At 40.4% G+C, this 19,609-nt stretch overlaps 1 protein-coding gene and 1 long non-coding RNA gene across 2 annotated transcripts in view; one reads left to right on the top strand and one right to left on the bottom strand.

The window, feature by feature from the left end:
- The window catches only part of LOC118443405 (uncharacterized), a 51,737-nt gene extending 44,755 nt beyond the window's left edge, over positions 1-6,982 (bottom strand). Inside the window, exon 1 of the long non-coding RNA XR_014982368.1 lies at positions 6,964-6,982. This is a non-coding gene — a long non-coding RNA (uncharacterized LOC118443405). The remainder of the gene's footprint in view (positions 1-6,963) is intronic.
- A 782-nt stretch (positions 6,983-7,764) lies between these two features.
- LOC118443402 (multicopper oxidase 3) overlaps positions 7,765-19,609 on the top strand; it is a 29,506-nt gene continuing 17,661 nt past the window's right edge. The window contains exon 1 of the mRNA XM_035870332.2: positions 7,765-8,527. Coding sequence (XP_035726225.1) covers positions 8,416-8,527 — 112 coding nt within the window. The 5' untranslated portion in view covers positions 7,765-8,415. The remainder of the gene's footprint in view (positions 8,528-19,609) is intronic.

Genomic DNA, 19,609 nt, shown 5'->3' with positions numbered 1-19,609 from the left:
GATATAATGCCGATCCTTATCCGAGAAATCGATATTTTGTTTAACGCTATACCGAATACTGGACTCTTTCGACTCTCCCTCTCTCTCTCTCTCTCTCTCTCTCTCTGTTCTCTTGTTTCTTTCGTTCGCTTTTTTCTTTTTCTTTCTCAAATAAAACGCGTTTATTCGTCGATTCGTCATCCCTCTTCTTTTCTTTTCCTTTCAATAAAATGTAATCTCATTACACGTCTTCCGCTTGGCTTTCTCTCCTATCATAACTTTCCATCTCGCTATTTCGTACGAAATCGAGCTACGATCGATTACGATCGATATTTGTTCGTTCGAAAATCCTTATTTCCCTTCATCGTTTGTTATTTATTCTATGCTCGGCATGCGCCAATGCTATTCGTTTATGGTTTAAGACACCGTAGCATCTAAAAGGATGCGTTCGTTCTCGCATTTCGTGCTCGAAATCACTCGGTAAAGGGATCGGCTTGCGTACAATCGAATTGCATGCATTTGAAACTCACGAACGATTTGATGGTACCTACGAAGCGTGGACGTTAAACAATTTTACTCTCTTTTTATTAATAAGAGTTACATCACTTTTTACTACATTTTCACTTTCTCTTATCGCTAGAGATTGCCCTGCTTGAGACAGATTTGTTAAATTTTATTCTATTCGAATGGCAGATCCTACCGAAAGTGCATTGTTTTTTATTGAAACGAAAGCAAAGTAAACGGATAAGTATATATGCCGTTTAACTATTCCAGCCAATCAAAATTCCAGAATTTTGCTTCGTGTGATCGAAGACGAATATCGCGATACTCATTTTAGAGCCATTCATTTTAACCTTCGTCTTATTATTTTCTTGTTTGCCTCTTGTTCATAAATGAGATTTCTAGAAAATTTAATTAATACGAAATTCAATTGAAGTCCTCTCGCGTTTACCGGACAGATTCAACGAACTAAATGGATTAGATAGAATTAACTTGGTATGTACGATTAGTATCGTTATACCGATACAGCTTTTTATTCGCCTTATTGTTCCTTAACCGTGAACCGAAAGTACATCGGAAACGTCCGTTCCACTTATTCGCATTCCCCTGATACTTCGCAAGTTCAAAGTGGATAGGTATCTCTATTAGTGTTCTTCTAATGGCGTTGAAAAAGTGCAACGAGTACAACGAGACAACAGGGCTAATAATCATTCCATTCTTATTACTTTTATTTGAACTTTAATGGAATAATGTCTCACGAGAGAGAGAGAGAGAGAGAGAGAGAGAGAGAGGGGGGGGGGGAGGGAGGGAGGGAGAGAGAGGGAGAAGCAAAATGAGAGCTCCCGAAAAGAAGAACTTTCTTCTTTCTTTCTCTCGCAAATAAACGGCGTGTCAATGTGAAGGATGAAAGTACGCGTGCAATTACGCGTGGGCCCTTTCGAAACGTACGAAAAAAAAGTAGCGGTTAAAAAGGCCCGGCCGATCGGTCTCTCGATTCTTCTCGACCAATCCTTCTGCGTATAGAGCGGTGTAGAAATGAGTGCGAATGATGTAGGTACATATGTACTACACGCACAGACATTCACCGACAAGTTCGACTCTCTTTTTGCGAGTGAGTACGACGAGCCCTAATTAGCGGTTGCTCGTGGCACATGTAATTGTTCGGTTTTAATATTTTTTTTAACAAAACTATCGACTATTTGTTCGGAAAAATAATCGCTTAAACTCGTCGGCATCGAACCGTGCAAGAGAAGGGTAAGTATGCGAATTCAAAGTCGTTTCGTTTCAAAAGCAAAAGAGAAGGAACGAGAACATTGTCGCGATACGATTTAGAACTACAGAGGGGAAAGAGAGAGAATAAACAGTAGACGCTCGTTACGATCATTTCACGCATCGTTACGATTCTGCTTCCCAATGGACTCCTCTAATGGACGATAGAAGCCAACTTCGTTTCGTTTATTTGTGTTTTAGCATGTTACTCACTCAATTAGACAGGTATGTTAGTGCACTAGGAGTTTATTTTACAGGCGAAAACGATTCGAAAGGTGGAACTCCCGTCGATAACCGATTTATGCAGTTTCGAGAAATGAATTGAGGAAACTTCCGCTTTCCGTCGTCCATCCACGAACAATTATCTTATATGTTTCTTAGATTTAGATCCGTAGTTTATAGCATTTTTGAAAATGAATTTTTACTCGGGAATCGTAAGTAATTGCACCAGGAGACATAACTGTTTTCGTCATATAATTGCCTGGAAAGTTGGTAAACCTCGAAGGCAAAGTATTGTAGATGGATTTATGAATATCTTAATGACGTATAAAAAGTCTATAAATTTTTACGTTTAATAACGCAAAATGGGTTTCACTTAATTTCCCACGAGAGCGGTGCGATCGACGAGTAACGTAGAAAAAGTAGAAAAGTAGACAGTGAAGAAGGAGAAAGAAACATAATAATGTCGATTAGACGATCATGGCTTAGAAACATGAGTCACGCGGAAGTCGATGCGAAAAATGTTAAACAAACGACATTTCTTTCCCCGATCTGTCTGTTTCTTCGATATCAATTAGTATAGAATTCAAATGCAACTTGAAAACTTTTTCGCTTTTCTCTGGAGTTGCGTTCGGAGAGATTAGCAGCCAATTCCGAAATTTCATTTGGCTTTCATTTGAGTCACGTTGTTACACGACCATTATACGCTTTTTTCTCTCGTTAAATTTAAATGTAAATTCGTTCTCTTTCGTTCGAGGAGACCGCACAAGCGTTTTTACTCGAGCTATATTGACTACACGCTATCGATCCGCTCGAGTCCAATCGGCCATTTATTCGGCCGACTTAGATATTGTTTGCGATATAAGTCGTTCGTGGATATTGTGCGACCAAAGTCTATCGTAATTAACGATATGCGCCAAAACAAGACAGATAAAGTAAATAATAATAATAATAATAATTCGTTAATTAATTGCGACGCGATATCGTAATGCGGAAGCGATTGTATTGAACCACTATGCATAAACACAGTACGTCTCTTCCGACATATTATTTATAAATTTAAAAAAGGCCGCGATATATGGCGCGAACAGAGGGAGAGAGGGAGAGAGAGAGAGAGAGAGAGAGAGACGAGTACGTCTGAATTAATTACCAGAAATTTCTTTTCTCTCGATCATTTTGAAACACCTCGACGATCCGTTGGATCTGGGAAATTATTGGTTTTGATCAACTTGGCGAACCCGGTATCCAGCGTGAATGGCAAATGATACTATAGAAGGCGAGCTCTAAGCCGATTTATCTATAGTTAATTATCGTTTTCCCGTTGACAGCTACGAAACGTATCTATGACTATAGCACGACTTAATTAAATCCATACGCGTGTATAGACTCCCCGTGGCGTATTCGTGGCCAATTCGTATAATAACGAAAGGCTATCTCGTTCGTTAGAACGAAGAAGAATCACGTCGTGAAAAACGACTAATGCAATCGATTTTAGCCCTATCAACAAATCCACTTCCTTTCCCTTTTTCGTCCATTTCTCTTTTCCCCTTAAATATATAACACTTTCCACGTGCGAAATTTTATAACGAAAAACTCCCATCGTAGAAATGGGAATTGAATATTAACGAATGAGAATGGAAAGTCGATCGGTTCGATTGGAATTAGCCAGTATTAGGTGGGATTAGCTGGCATTAGCTGGAATCGACGAGTCGCGGAACAGCCCCACTCGGGGGCAGCCTATCGTGACGTGTCCGTTAACGCAAGAAAAACGATAAGCTTAATTTCGTATAACCGTTAAATCGAAAGGTACGCCTTGTTGCGATTGGATAACCGGCTCTCGTAAAAACTTTATAGCGAGTGCCCGGCCTTATAGTTCGTAGTTTGCGATAGTTTTAGAAAGTCGCTCAAAAACCCCATGGACAGTTCTCGATCGTTGGCAGTGTACGTCGATATTTAAAGGTATCGGTTAACCGTAGATAATGTTATTCTTGTATGTCCTGATCTCGCAAATCGGCATTTTAATTCTGCGCATATTATTTTCACGTACTTTTTCTTCGACAAAGAAAAGCGAACCGATTAGAATGGCACCTTTTTATTTTCTCCTTTTCTCGCGACCATATCCCAATAAATTTATAATCTATCACTGAGTGAGGGATTTTTCGTAATTCAAACTGCGATATTCTTTTTAAAAATTATCGACAAATATGAAATGTGGAACGCGCGGCCAAAGTCAAAGGAGTGCCTTATCCTTTGAGTATCGCACGCGATTAGAATCTACATTAGAATAGAATGCCACGGAATGTGCGAGTTTAAATAGGCGAAATCGGCGTTTTAAATAGCCGTTTGTTAAAGACACGCGATACGTGACAGTGGCAGCTCGATTTAAATGTAGCAATCCATTCTAAAAAGACAATCATTACGAGAACGAGAGGAATTTTGATTCGTTTAGATATCGCGATCTGTACGTTAAGTCACTCCGAATAGTACCCGATAGACAATATTAGATATTATTTGTTTGTCAATAATGAGAAAAGTTAAAAGCCGTTTTAACTTTTATTACGGACGCATGATAAAAAAATTTGTCCGTCTCAGCGTCAAGTGTAAAAGTTCCGCTTTAATTACGAGTTTCAATAAAGAATACTCGATATGAAGTACATCGGAAGGGCTCGGCGTAATTCCATTGAATTCCATTCATCCTGGCTCTATGTTCCACATTTGATCTCCGGTCTCTGCTCTCCCCGTATTCTGCAATAGCTTACGTCATTGTCCGTGCACCTTCTCGATTCAGAAGCGATCATAGGATCGATAGTAAATAGTCACGATTCGCATTCACAATGGTGCCAGGAACAGAGATCGGTTCTCGTATGCGAGAACGATTGCTGCTTCGAACGCTTTTACTTTTTAAAGCCAGGTGACCGGAACGCTTTGAAAAAGCGATCTTACCCAGAACGATCGATACAAAATCTTTCAATAGCCGGATCGATATAGGACGACCGATAAGATCGAATGGAGATTTTCAATTAGCTCTTTTACGGGATCTTCCCTTTTCTTTTATCAACTTTGATCGTCGTTACGATTTACGGAATATCGATCGTCGAATAATAAGGCTTATCAGTTAAAGGTTTATTCAACGATGATTTTCAGATAATGGGGGAAAAAAAGGGAAACGAAAGGAAGAAAAAAATAATGAGACGAAGAAATAACGGGTCGTTGCTTTTAAACGAAAAGAAAAAGGAGATGATAAAAAATAGACGAGCTTGGTGCGTAAAAAGGGAATAATTATAGCTGGCGTTACGAGCTAGTAGACGATTAGGTAGGAAGGAGTACGAGACGAGATTGTATTGTGCTCTTCTCCGTTTATAAGTTTCGAAAAAGAAAAGAAGCTCGTTTGTGAAACCAACGGTCCTAAGAACGGTTTTACGTAATCATTCGCGGATCGCAGATCACAAAAGACAAATTCTTCCCGAAAGTAACGTAACGATTAAAACGAACCTGTCCAGAAACATATTTCGCAACGAACTAGAGACTTTCACGATAACAAAGAACAAAGAAAAGGGGAAAAAGTGGAAAAGAAGAAAGACAGATCGCGTTGCTCGCGACCGTGCCGTGCTCGATCGAGTTTTTTATTTTTTTAACGGGAAAAAAGTGCAAAATTTAATCTCGATGTGTAGACGGGGGATATCTTGTGGGAATATGCTACTGCTCGAAGATAATTCAAACGCGTTAACGTTCGTAACGAAAAAAAAAAAAAAATGATGAAATAATTTCTTTTAAGCTTGTCCTCGTCAAGGTAGAAACAAGTTTCAAATTAGTGCAGAGAAAAAAAGAAAGAAATTCGAAACAGGTTGCCGATAGACGAGACGCCAAAGTGTACTTGCGGAAGAAAAATATCGCACGAGGGAATAAAAGTTATTAGGGTAACGAATTTGCTCATGAATATGTATTTATCTATGACCCCGTTCATTTCGCCGAATGTCATTTCGAGCAAAATTATTCGCGGCCATTTACCTGTAATATTAAATTTCCAATTGTCAGGCAGCTACTTATTTGTCGGTCAAAGTGAATATTGGAAAGTGTCCAAAATCAATCGACCGATCTCTAATTTTGAGACGTATGTAGATCGTATACGCGTTTAGCGAATTCGCTATCGGTTTTTAGATTCTAATCTTCGAATCGATCGTGCGTAGGAGTCTTCCGGGTGAGTTGGGATCCTTGTTTTGTAGCAGGAGAGAGAGAGAGAGAGAGAGAGAGAGAGAGAGAGAGAGAGAGCGCGCGTGTGTGTAGGTGGTAGAAAGGAAACACAAGTAGATATTTACGCGAGAGAGAGGAGGATAGAAAAGCATAGAGCGAGACTATTAGAATGCGTCGCGTGCCAGGACGATAGCATTTCACTCGCACTCGGCTTGGCAAAAGCCGAGCGTGTCGTTCCGCTCGCTTGCTTTTCTCTTCAGGAGAAAAAGAGATTCCTATATATCGTATATGTATCCTTCTCCTTCTCCTATGTTCTACTCGACTTTTCCTTTCAAACTTAATTTCACGACGTATGGATTAATATGACGATTAATTTGTATTAACGATGCCAACAATTCGTCTACGAAATCAAGAAATTTTTCTCTTATCAAGCTTTAAACGATAACAGCGTTTAATTATAATCGACGACAAACGAAACTGTCATCATGTTGTTTAACGGTTTTTAATATCGCGATGTTTAATATATCGATAAGGATCGATGCCCTTGTAAGATAAAATTTCGACCCGCTTGAAATTTCATACTAATTGGAGATATGAGAGATCGATCGAATTTCCATTTAAAGGAGAAGATCGTCGTCGATTCTGAGGAAAATGGAGATATTAAAGAATTTAAATATCAATGGACGCTTGTTAAAGATCGAACGAATCGCTTACTAATGTGCTATCTATAAGTGGAATAGTTCATAGAACCCTTTCGCTCTGTCAAAGTTTATATCAGGAAGGATTATTATCGCAATAACGTACGTTTCTTTTTCTGGTGCGGCAAGCGCGAAATTGAAAGGCGTTGAAAGTTCGCCCAGCGTGCGGTTCCACGCGTGTTCCACGCGCGGTTCCTCTCGTGGTATCTCTCTCGTTCTCTGAGAGAAGCGGACACTGTACACTGGGTCTGTCGACGAGTTACCGAGAGAACCGTGTTCGTGAGTTCGTTCAGCCGTGGCGTCGCCGTGTTGTGCAGTTTTGTGCACGAACACGAATGCTGCGCAGGAAGGCTGAATCGGCTGAAATGGAAGGCGAGAGTGAACGAAGGAAGGACAAGGAGAGAGCGCGAATGGGAGTCGATATATCTCGGTCGTACGATAGAGCCCCACCTCGAAGGCACCTTCACCGTGCCACGAACGTGTCTCCGCTCCTGTTCCTTCTCCATGAAGGGAAAACCTCGAGCGTCGCTTTTGCCAAGCTACGAGTATCGTCAAACGGCGCGGTGACGATTTCAAAGATTCGAAACCACCTACTCTCGATTTCAACCACCTTGCTGAAGCTTACCACCTCCTCGACACATTTCTTTTCTCTCTCTCTCTCTCTCTCTCTCTCTAGCTTGCTATGCGTGCACGGCTGTCTCTTTTTCCCCGTTAGCTTCCTTTCCCTCCCTCCCGCCCTCCGTCTCTCTCTCTCTCTCTCTCTCTCTCTCTCTCTCTCTCTCTTTCTCGCACAGACAGCTAGCAGTGCTCCACCATCTGAAAAGGAGGTGAACGTGCTAGAGAGTGTACCATTGGGCAAGGAATTGGGGCAGGAGCCAATCGTAAGGAGCTCGAGGTGGAGCGATAGGTTTTAAATAGGTGTGCAAAAGGCAAGCGTAACGAGGTGTACCGAGGTTGAGGATAGGGGATCCATAGGAGAATACATCTCTCCTTGGGAAAATTAAATTTGGAATCGACCGATTTGGGTAGGTTCTAGCGCAAGACAACTTGCTAGGTTCACGCTCTCGCCTGGAGTGCTTTGCCTCTACACTTACGACCGATCTTACCTTTCTCCGTATCTATCATTCGTTTCTCCGATCTTCGTAAGATAGAGAGCCTTTTGGAAAAAACGAATTAGCAACGTTCGCAACTTGGAGATAAACTGGCTTTAGAGGAGAGAAAGAGAAAGAATACTTCTTCGTTAAGATACGACGATTCTCGAGGAGAGCGACCGCTTTTGATATAAGAGCGAGCGGCACGAGGCACAAAGTTTATAACTGACGTCTCAGTCGGCTCTGAGCCAGTGCCTCAGCGAGTACGCTTCGGAAGGAAAGTCTCCGTTCATCGGGGATTTGCTCCGAGAGCAAAAGTAGAAGTCGCGCGCGAGCGCGCGCGTGAATCGACTCGGTTCACCGATCGTCGTATTATTATCGCCAAGTGGAAGAAAAGGGAATAAAGAAGAAGAGAATCGGTGGAAGGAGAAGAAGAAGATACGAGAATTATTTGGAGACGTTCAGTTATGGGGTTCCGTCGAGACTTACACACGGTCCTAAGACTAGCGGCTTTTCTAGCCTGTCTCAGTCCAATGGCCACGGTACGCATCTCGCAGTCCAGCGCAAATAGGAAGAACGGTGAGTCATCTTCTTCCGATTAGCTCCTTCTTATCCGCTTTTCTTCTATGCGCCTTGCATGATTTTTTTTTCTTGCTCCCCATCGCTTTGTCCTCGCTTCCCGAGAATTATTTGCTTCTTCCATTTATATTCTTCTCGGTTCTCCATCAAGATTTCTATCTTTGGATTACACTTGCAGCATTTCTCTTTCTTTTTCTCGTCTCCTTCGACTATCGCGTAATCTCACTAATTCATCCTATTATTTTTCTCCTCGTGCCTTTTCCTATCGGCCGAGATCGGTTTCCTATCGGCGAGCGTCTTTGGCACGTCAAGTGCCGCGTGCACGAATAATCCAGTGAAGTGTGTCAAACGTGCGGAAGAAGACAAGGACGACGTTGAACGGTGCAATTCCGTGATGTGCGAGGAAACAGCTTGTAGAGAGAGAGAGAGAGAGAGAGAGAGAGAGAGAGAGAGAGAGGTTCAATTAAAAATATCGTTGTTCAAAAAGACAAAAGAAAAGAAAAAGGAAACGAAGGAGAGAAAGAAAACAATAAGGAAAACATCGATAAATTTTTTCTCAAGACGTCACCCATAAATTTCCAAAGAAGCGTTTTGATATTGGCTTTTGGACTCTCTCTCTCTCTCTCTCTCTCTCTCTCTCTCTCTCTCTCTCTCTCTCTCGCTTTCTCATCCGCCTCGTAAGACGATAGTCGAGAATTTTGTTATAACGGTATTTGGAGCTCTATGATCGAACCGATCGTAAGCGAAACCGTCGTCCTTTCCGCGTATAAATTCACGCGTTGGAAATTTCTCTAAAAAATTAACGGGAAGCGATAATAGGACGTGACGATGAATAACGGTTTTCGTAGAATCGACGTAGCCGACTCGTCTGGCGTCTCTCTACATAAATCAAAACGGCATCGTCACGTGTCTATCGATTGGTGGTCCTACGGAATAAAATCGGACGTCATTCAAATTGCTTCGGGATATTTAAACGTAATCTGACTTTATACAGCGTGATGGAAGATCATGGATTATTTAAACGTTACAATTAATCATCCCAAATGAAAAGGAAAAAAACTTTATCTCTACGTATCTCTATTAATCGTGAATTACGTTTATATTAACAATGAATATACGTATGATAGAATATTGAGGACGCTCGAAGGATATGTAATAAGGCGCGTTCTAAAATTGATTAATTCTAAGAGTAATACTTTCGATTCCTGGGGGGAAACTGTACCGTAACGGTAACCTACTGAAACTCGCGCGTATCGCTCCTATTGTACATTTCTTTTTCTCGCAAATAAATGGCAAATAAATTTCTAATCCCATTGGCTATATCTAATACCCGATAAAAGGAACTTTAAGCGATAAAATAATAAGAAGCTTTATAGACGATCGAACGGCTATGGAAATAATTGCTATATAATTATAGCAAGCGCGACTAATTGCCATACGTGTGGCAATCATTTTTATAATCTATGGTCGTTGTGCCTCGACTCGTTCGCGCCATTTCACCTGTCGAACGATTCTCCTGCTTTAACAATTCCACAAAGGTTTATTTGTTATCGCGATCGTATAAATTTCGAAATTTCGACTCGCGACTTGTTTCCACATTTTATTTACGTTCAAGTCCAATGAGTATAAGTTTTACGAAGAATTCGGCGTAATAAAAGAGTTTAATCGAGCATTCGATCGTAAATTTTTTCCATTCTTCGTCATTTTTTCTTTTCTTTTCTCTTCTCTTCCTTTTTCCTTCGTTTTCGTTCGACGAAGTATTTGAAATTAGTGAAAGCAAAGCAGTCGAGATAGTCACGATTGTTCCTCACCTTCGAGCATAACGAGGATTTCTCGAGCATTCGAAATTTAGCGTACGACGAGATCGAGAGTAAATTCAAATCGAATAAAATCTCGTAAAATCTCTTTACTTCCTTCTATCTGTTCCTCCACGAATGAAGATTATTCGACCGTTATAACACGTTAAGGCGTCCGGTTAATGGAATTTCAACGATCGGCTATACGGGTTCGCGTGCGCGCGCACGTGCACACACATACTTAACGACAAAGAAAACAGACAGGAGGCGAAACTATCTATGGAAAATGAACTGCATTCGTGGCCTAGTTAGAGAGGTAATAGTAAGTATCGATGAAGTGACATTGCGTACGTGGTCAATTTCTTTCGTGATTTTCATTACCCGTTAGAGCGAAGTAATAATAATAGTAATTGCTTCGCAAAACTGATCCTTCGATCTTAACGTTTTTTCCCTTGTTGTATTGTTTTTAATTCCTCTTGATTCGAAACTACGATTAATCGAAATGCTTTTAGGATCGAATTAATGAGATCGTAAAACGAGTTCGTTTTCAAATCGAATTCGTTTCGTCGAATTTTACTTTAAACGCTTGGAAGTGAAAGATTTTTAATGACTTATACGTAGTGCTGTTCACTATCTCGGCATAAGTCATTGGCATTGCCAGATAGATATGGTATTTCCAGTGGAGTAGGACAGACGCGACGGCATGCCAATGGATATAACAGTTCCCTATAAACGGGATAAGCTAGTCAGTCGTTCGCCTACATGCAATCGCGATCACCGGTTCAACGATTCTTCCGTTCTAGATCGTTCTATCTCCTTATCCTTTTGCATTGTACATCAAGTCCTATCCTTCCTTTCGTCCATGGGACACCTTTCACGGTCGTCGATCATTGTCTCTTCTCTTCTTCCCTATATCTACCGTTCGTTTTCTATTGTGTGACTAACAGAAAACCAGTCAGTCAAATCTCTTCTCGTCCTTAACGGTTCTTTCCGCGAGAAAAATATGACACGGGAAAAATGTGACGTAGACGTCAACCGTGTTCCATGGCTATTTATAGGCTTCTAACGTATCGCATAAGATGAAATTTTATTCTTTACGTATTTACGTATTTTTACGATAATGGATATTTGTTTGCTCGTAGCATCGAGCAACGCTTAAACGTTCGATTGAACTTAGACTTAGGTATTATTGATTTAATATCGTCGAATAAGAATTCCTAAAAGGCAGGTATCGACTCGGCAGGTATTGAGAAAATTCCACTCATTCCAAGTCGTATGGAATCACCTGAAATTGCTACTTTTATAGGCACGTGGGAAAATCACGTTTATAGTCTAGCTACAAAGCTGCAAAACCGCATTCTGTCTCGCTCGCATACAAGTATTTTAGTACCTTGGCGAGTACCTTAATCAAATCGACGCTATACTTTCTCCCTAATCGAGAATTGTAACGAAAAATCAAAGATACCGTTGTATTAAATATAGCTCCGATAATAATAGAAGGGAAGAAGGAAGAAGTTTTCCGCTTTGTAATCCGGATTTTCGTTAAACGGATTATTAAATGAGGATTGAAAATTTCAAAATCAGGATGTACCGATGACTTCGATGATTTTTAACGTGCGCGCGTCACCTATGTGCGTTGCCGAGACTTTCTCTTTAGATTTCAACATCTTCTGATATAATTAAACGTAAAACGAAGCAAAGGAAGAGTCATCTTACGTTTCATGCGAAAGATATTATTATTTATGGGGATAGTATGGAAGTTATGATTGAACTTTTTCCTTAGGCACCTATAGAATACTTTCCTTTCGTTTTATTAGGATTATCGACGAGCGGCCTTACCAGTTGTCTGGATAGATTTGTGTCGCGATTTGTGCTAAAAGATTAGAAGATGGATCATGATGGTAGTAGCACGATGATAATTAACGGGCGAAGAACTACCGGCTTATTTGCACATGATAGAAATTCTCGTAAGTCAAGCGTTATTTCAATTTCTATTTTTGAAAGTCAACCACGGAGTTCAAGGGTTAAACGAAATTACATGAAGCTTATCTCTCTCTCTCTCTCTCTCTCTCTCTCTCTCTCTCTCTCTCTCTCACGCACGCGGAAATGGGACTTCACCTATAGAAACCGGATGGTTGCTATCATCGTAGTAAAAGCAAAGAGTATCCGGATATGACTGTCGGTGAACTTGAAGACCACTTTTTTTTTTTCCTTCTTTCCTTCTTTCTCCTTCTCCGCTTATTTCTCTTCCCTTCTTTTAGAAGCTTCCCCGAGCAAATTAGAGAGCAGAAGAGATAGGAAAACATAGAAATCGTAGTTAATCGACCGATCGATTTTTCTACCGACTTCGGTCACCTCTCATTTTATTCTTCTTTTAGTCTTCTTTTTTAGTAGACTAGTACCACGATCGGACTACTTATCTGGACTAAACACTCTGTATTCCCGGTATTCGTGATCAACCAACGATCCAGCTTCTCTTTAGAGACTATGTCTTCGTGATGTGCTCAACATCGTTGGATCGTAATCACGGTGAAACCACCAAGAGCGAAGCGCCAGCGGCTACGTCACGCATCCTCTCTCTCTCTCTCTCTCTCATCCACCTCTAAGTTCGAACCTTCGACGAAGAAATCGATTCTAATGGATTTCAAATTGCACCGATTGATTTCACAGACGCATCGAATTATTGATTCTCCTTCGTTCTCGATATACCAAAGTACAAAGTCGAGACACTTTCATCTCGGAATAGTTTCTTACAAAAGTCGAGAAGAAAAATGCAGACGGTAAATTGACTGGAATATAAGTAGATATAACTATCTTGCGGTAATTTAATCTTGTGTCCGAGTCAAACGACTCGAGTGAATTCCAACGACATTAGGAACGGACAAACATTCGCTCGAGAGGAAACCGCATGAAATATGCATTGAGGGAGAGAGAGAGAGAGAGAGAGAGAGAGAGAGAGAGAAAGGAAATAGTACTCGAGTATTTTTGCCGACAAAGATAGGCATAGCTCCGCCGGAAATATCGTTGCTAAATGCATTGGAAATTGCATCGAAATTCTCCCCTTCGGCGTTGCACTTCCGCTCGTTTTTATTCAATAACGCACCATTCAGATTTCTTTCTTCGAAATATTTCTTCGGATTTGTCCGTTGTTATAATAGGAGGAAATAACTATTAAATGTTACGTCGATAGCTATTGATCCAAAGGAATAGATATCATCTACCTTTTATCGATCTTGGTCGAACGTATTATCGGCCGAATGTTGACAACGAGGAATCGAACCTTGCGATCGATCGATAATTATTCGTTTCACGGACACTCGAGTTCCTTTTAAAGGGTCCCTTTTAAGAACTCGTTTCTACGTTCGACCGTATTCGAGACCATATCTTCTCGTAACGAACGATTCATCGATTCCTTTAACGATCGGTACCAAAGATAGTGACTTACGTTAAAGAGACGTTAATGATTCATCAAAGCCCATTATTATATCAATGGGGACGTATTAAAGAGCACGTGTATTATAGCTTGACTTTGTTCGACGCACATGATTTCGTGCGAGATTTAATCGAACGACGGCGAACGATTTGATCTTAACGATGGAGGCGTTCAAAGTTATTACGCGCGTCTAGGAAAGATTAGAATGGCGGGGAGAGCGGAGAGAGAGAGAGAGAGAGAGAGAGAGAGAGAGAGAGAGAGGGAGCATTTTATCGAGGATCTTTCAATCTAATTTTCAAGAGGAAATTTTCTTTTCAATTTGTCTTCTTCTTTTTCTACTTCCACAGTACGAGACAAAAGCACTGGACCATGCGGTATGCGTAGTTATTGTACTCTCTCATGACATCCAATTTCTAATAATAATAGTAATAGTCGACGCATGTATAAAGTTTGATTTTCGTTCGTGTCGAGTTAATTTTGCAGCAAAACAACTGTACCTAGTCGAGGTACAGTTGAAGTTCGCATTGTGCCATTAATCGTAGAAAGTTCGATTGCTTGAAAGAAGAAAACAAAAAAAAAAAAAAAAAAAAAAAAAAGAAAAAAGACATCCCCGATCTTTTGCTTTCCGACGTTTCGTAACATCCCTTTCTCGTAAACAGCCAAGTCTATGTAGCCAATTGTCCGAAGAAAGGAACGGAAAGAATAATTGCCAAGCATCGCGAAAGTATAAGAAACGGTGAAAAAACGAGGAATTGGAAAGAATTGGGATGCTTCGGGAGAAATATGATGTGTTCTTTTGTTAACGAAATAGATACAATATAGATGTCTAAACTCGATGAAACGAGCTAGCGCTATCTTTTCAGAGAAAGTTACTTTTGCGTAGGCGGAAAGATTAGTGTAACGCTTTTTAGTATCGATTGATCGATAGATCGATGCCACTTGTGAGGAAAGTCAAATCGATCGAATGTTTCGCATGGCTAACTAACTGATTTCACCCAAAACATTCTATTTCTTTTGGCGAACGTAGTCGTGAAAAACTTAAAAATTCATCGATTATTATCCTTTGATGTAAAAATGTTTAATTACTTCACACGATGGATACTATGATAAATTTCAAATTAGTAATTACGGTTAGAAAATACATAATATGATTAGAAAATTATTTTAAAATTCTTAAATTTTTTGTCAAATTAGCAGCGTATAAACGAGTACTTTCTTGAGACATTAGAAAACGAATTAAAAAGAGAGAAAGAGAAATCCTTGGGTTTCTTCGTTGTTGCGACGCGACGTCTTTCCAGGCGTTCCCTTTCCATCGAGCCGAAGGTCTTTGCGTTTTTAATAACTTTAAGACGATATTTCAAAGTTTAGTACGTGCAAGAAAGAAGAAATGTTCTCGGACTTTCGCACTTTCCCCTTCCATTCCTTAAGACGTACACGCTCGAGTACGTCGGCTGTAGTCACGAGAACGAGCTACGCGCCGTTCGTAATCAATCCTGAAAGGTGTTCCTTACTTTGCGCCTTTATAAACCAGTGCTAATTTTAATCGTCTATTCCTGTAAGTAATTCTATTCGATACTTGACATACCTTCGCGACGACGTTTATGAGAGGGAAAGTTTTCCGTAACTCACGCCATTTCATATAGTACACCATTCTCAGAGATTTCTTTTTTCCTTTATTTTTATTAACGTTGTATCAATCGAGGAGATATCACCTTGGAAAATAATTCAAATCTAAGAGAGCGAAATGAGATCACTTCCGGCGGAAGAGTATTTACTACTAAAGGTACTTTACTATGTGGCATGCATCCGGTTAGCGATTGCTATTCCATTGCTGAAAGCAGTTTTGTTCTAGCTCGTTCGCTCTCTCTCTCTCTCTCTCTCTCTCTCTCTCTCTCGCCCCTTTCTCATGGCGAACCGCAAGAAGAAAGGCGTGTCTCGACCGAGACCGAACATCGATTCTTTCGAGGGCGTTGAAGCCGACGCTTGGTGATCCAAAGCGAGTGGGATTCTTACTCTTTCTATGACGGACTACGTGACTATCAGAGAAGCCTAATAAACTCATGATCTCGCTGTTTATTTTTGTTCAAAGTTCGTATTTTAAGGATCGTTGCGATATCTTGGCTCGGCCCAATAGATAATATCGTTACATGTCTATACTTTCTTGAATTAGTTATGAATTTGAGTGCGAAGGTGCATCTTTAGTATTAAGAGGAACTACACCCAAAGGGATATTTTCAAGTTAATTAATTTAACTAAACATTCTATCGTTTAAACGTTCGCAATTAAGATGACTGTTTATGGTCGGAGTAAGTTACGACTGGCCCGACTAGTCCAAAGCGTCAGTGAGTCCTGTAAATGGAAAAGAAAGATCACCTTGAGTTTCCATTTCTCTCTCTCTCTCTCTCTCTCTCTCTCTCTCTCTCCCTCTGTTCGATTCGGCTGGAGGAAAAGCGAAAGGTACTTGATATCGAACAGCGTGTGTAGCTGTAGGTTCGTACGACGTCGCTTTTATAAAATGGCAAGAACAAAGTGGTAAGAAAAGTCCGAGAGTCGGCTAGCTCTGGCTATGAAAAATGCCTGGAAAATCTTTACTCTCCGTCAACCCCGACGATCACGACCCAATTCAGGAGGATTGTTAAGAGTCGTCGTGATAGTACCGTTTGAATTTCTAAAATATCCTTCCTCGCAAGTAAGCGTTTCCTTCTCTCCACCGAGGCACTTCCTAGATTTCTCAATTAGAATCCCTCGGTAGAGTGGGACAAATGTCAGATGATAGAGTAAAGTACTGACTAATAATACATGCTTTTCTTTTTTTTCTTTTCAAGCGATTTCACGTAACTTTGATCCAGAATGTTTAAAAAATGAATTACAGTGTTTCCTACCTTTTTACTAATCTCTTTTTGTTTACTAAATAAATATGTAGATGTGCGTATAATAAAAGAGGAAGAAAGAAGAAAAAAACGTTGAACCATGTAAATATTGCTGCCTACATATGTACATAGAAGTGAGAAAGTTGAGATTACACGCATAAATATAAGAATTATTTTAAATACGCATTTTAATTAGCAATCAGAGCGGACGAACGATGGAGCCAGGACTCTGGGAAAATACAACGATCCGCCGTTATAAGTCCGCTACTTGCCTCACTTCCTGCGTTTAATAGGATACCGCTCGACAGTTGCTCCACTGTATGTAGGGAGGAATATAATAAATGCCTTGTGCGATTTCGCGATTTCACTGTGTCGTACTAGGTACGCCATACTATGTATCCATGGTCTATCTTTTACTCGTGTGACGATTCTTGGTGACAATTCTTATGTCATTTTCTTTCTCCCCATCTTTCTCTCTCTCTCTCTCTCTCTCTCTCTCTCTCTCTCTCTCCTTTCCCTGTCGTCATTAACGAGGCGACAGAGTACAATTTTCGTACCGGCGACATTTCACCGGCGGTTGGACAATAAGCTCGGAAAGAAGTTTAATCTGATGAAGAAAATTGCCGTCCACGGTAATCGTTACTTAACGTTTGAACGTTGTTACGCTCACGTTCTTCCCCTCGTGAACGGCGTGCTAATCCCTCATGTCGTGCGAATTGAAATAACCTGGATCGTGTATTAGGAAATCGGTCGTAGACAAGTGAAGGCTCGTCTGCCGCACTTTCCTTGTGCATTGTTTCAAGATGATTGCCGGCCCGGAAACTCCAAAACGAATTATATAGCGCGAGACAGAAAAATCCTTCGTTCGCTTCTTTTGCTCGTGCGAATCCATGCACGTCGACCAAACACCTTTTTCTCTTTTCATTCATAAAATATATCTAAGACACACTTTGTCTTAGATTCAGTTACAATTTTCATTACGATTACAATTCCTCTGTGATATTTCGTGAATTTAGTTTTTATCGAAACTAAATCTAATTTGAAAGAAGAAAGTGAGATTTCCATCTCGGTAAGTATTAAAACAAGATAAATACGAGTTTTAAAACGATTTAAAACGATCGGCGTACACGGACGATATCAGTCTTACCCACCCAGGCGAATACTATCCACGGAATGTCAAATCGGTTCTTCACTGGATTTTAAGTCAATGAATTCTATAGACAATTTGTATTAGATAAATTTTCATTTAAAATGAATTCTTCTCTTCCCTTACGAAACGTACTTTCAATGCCGTTCACAGGCAGAGCCCGTTATCAAAGTCTTTAATCGATGGACCATCATAGTTCATATAATTCAAAGAGAATAATCCAAAGTGTAATCCATACAGAAAGGAAAACCGAGCCAGCTTGGGAGCACTATTAACCGTAGGAGCCACTCGCGCATTATTTAGTAGTTGTCTCTTGTGGTCGAGGGCGACGGGGGCGAACGAACGAACGAACGAACATAAAGTGCCGATGAAAGTGCTGACCTACCTCCTTTTCCATTGTTTTATCATCCATCCTTCTTCTTTTTCTCTTTATCTTCGTTTGTTCTCGCCTTTGTTTTCATCTACCTCTTCCTCCGTATGTCTCCCCCCCCCCCACCTCTCTCTCACTTTCTCTGCCAAACGCCCTCTTTCTCTTTGTCAGCACACCCACCGTATGAGCGATATGCCAAAGTGCAATAGCGACGAGCGACCCGATCATTTAGATCCGATATTGGGCTGATGATACGAGGATCAGGTTTAATCAATGAAGCGATAAGGTTTGTCGATCGGGACATTCCTAAGATTCCTTTGAGTCGGACTGATAAATCAATAGCGATTGTTTCGTTTGCGAATGTCATCCTTGGTTTTATACTAAATATTTTCGGAATAGTTCGATTAAAAACAGGCGTCACTATAAAATTAGGAGCTATGTTTGATGAACGATAAATGTTTTCTCTTTTCCTTTTATTTTGTTGCAAAAAATAAGATTTTATGTTGGGAGTATTTACTACGGCTGATCTTCTCCCGTTCTGAATTCCTTAACTACCGAATAGACGTAAAGAAAATGCGCATACGTATAGCTATGTATTTCTATGTACTTCTATTGCGTTACATTTAATACGACAACGATAGAAAAGGCGTACCACTCCTTGGTCCAGAATCCGGTATCTCGATAAAGCACGACGGAAGAAAATAAATGAGGTTTTCCTTAAAAAAAACTTTACGTACATAAGAAACTTGTGTGCTGATCGGATCGAATCGTTTTGGAGAATAGCGAAGGAGATAAAAATCTTACACCCACGCTTTTAAGATTGCGCCTTCGTTTATCTCGATTAATCTAACGAGCTCGGGATATGGGGAAAAGCAACGCTCGTGGCGATCTGTACGTCGGCCATTCTAAAGTGCGCGTATAGCGCAATAGACTTACCATTCCTTATGTCCATTTCCAATGGCATAAGACGCTATTGGTAAGAGACGCTATTGCTCTTACGGAAAGATTAATCGAGGCGACGTGTCGTTCTGTCGACGAACGATACTATTATTGGGAGGGTGTCTCGTTCCACCTCTTTTCGATCCTTTCTATTGTAAATTTTCATTCTAATCAAAGCACCGGCTGTTGGCATAATTAATTAGCGTTAGTAGGCGAGAGACGAGTAGTAGTTGTGGAAAAGTCAGGTACCGACCGAGAGACGTTTACGAGAAAGAGAGAGAGAGAGAGAGAGAGAGAGAGAGAGAGAGAGAGGACCCTCTTACTACTTCGTCGTTGACCAGTCTATTATCGTTCTTCTTTTCCGACTATTCCTTAATTAATGTATCTTTGAGTATACAAATTAATATTTTACAAGTGGTTTACGGTCTAAGGAGAGGAAAGAAAAAATAAGATAAAACGCAATTGGAACGAATCAAATCCTATCGATCGTCGTAAATATTTCCTTTTCCTTTGACTTTCTCCAGAAA

Source organism: Vespa mandarinia, chromosome 7, assembly GCF_050613455.1.
Source record: "Vespa mandarinia isolate Hongniang chromosome 7, ASM5061345v1, whole genome shotgun sequence".
Classification (NCBI taxonomy): Eukaryota; Metazoa; Arthropoda; class Insecta; order Hymenoptera; family Vespidae; genus Vespa; species Vespa mandarinia.
The sequence above is the reverse complement of the archived record's forward strand: the minus strand, read 5'-3'. Positions and strand labels throughout refer to the sequence as shown.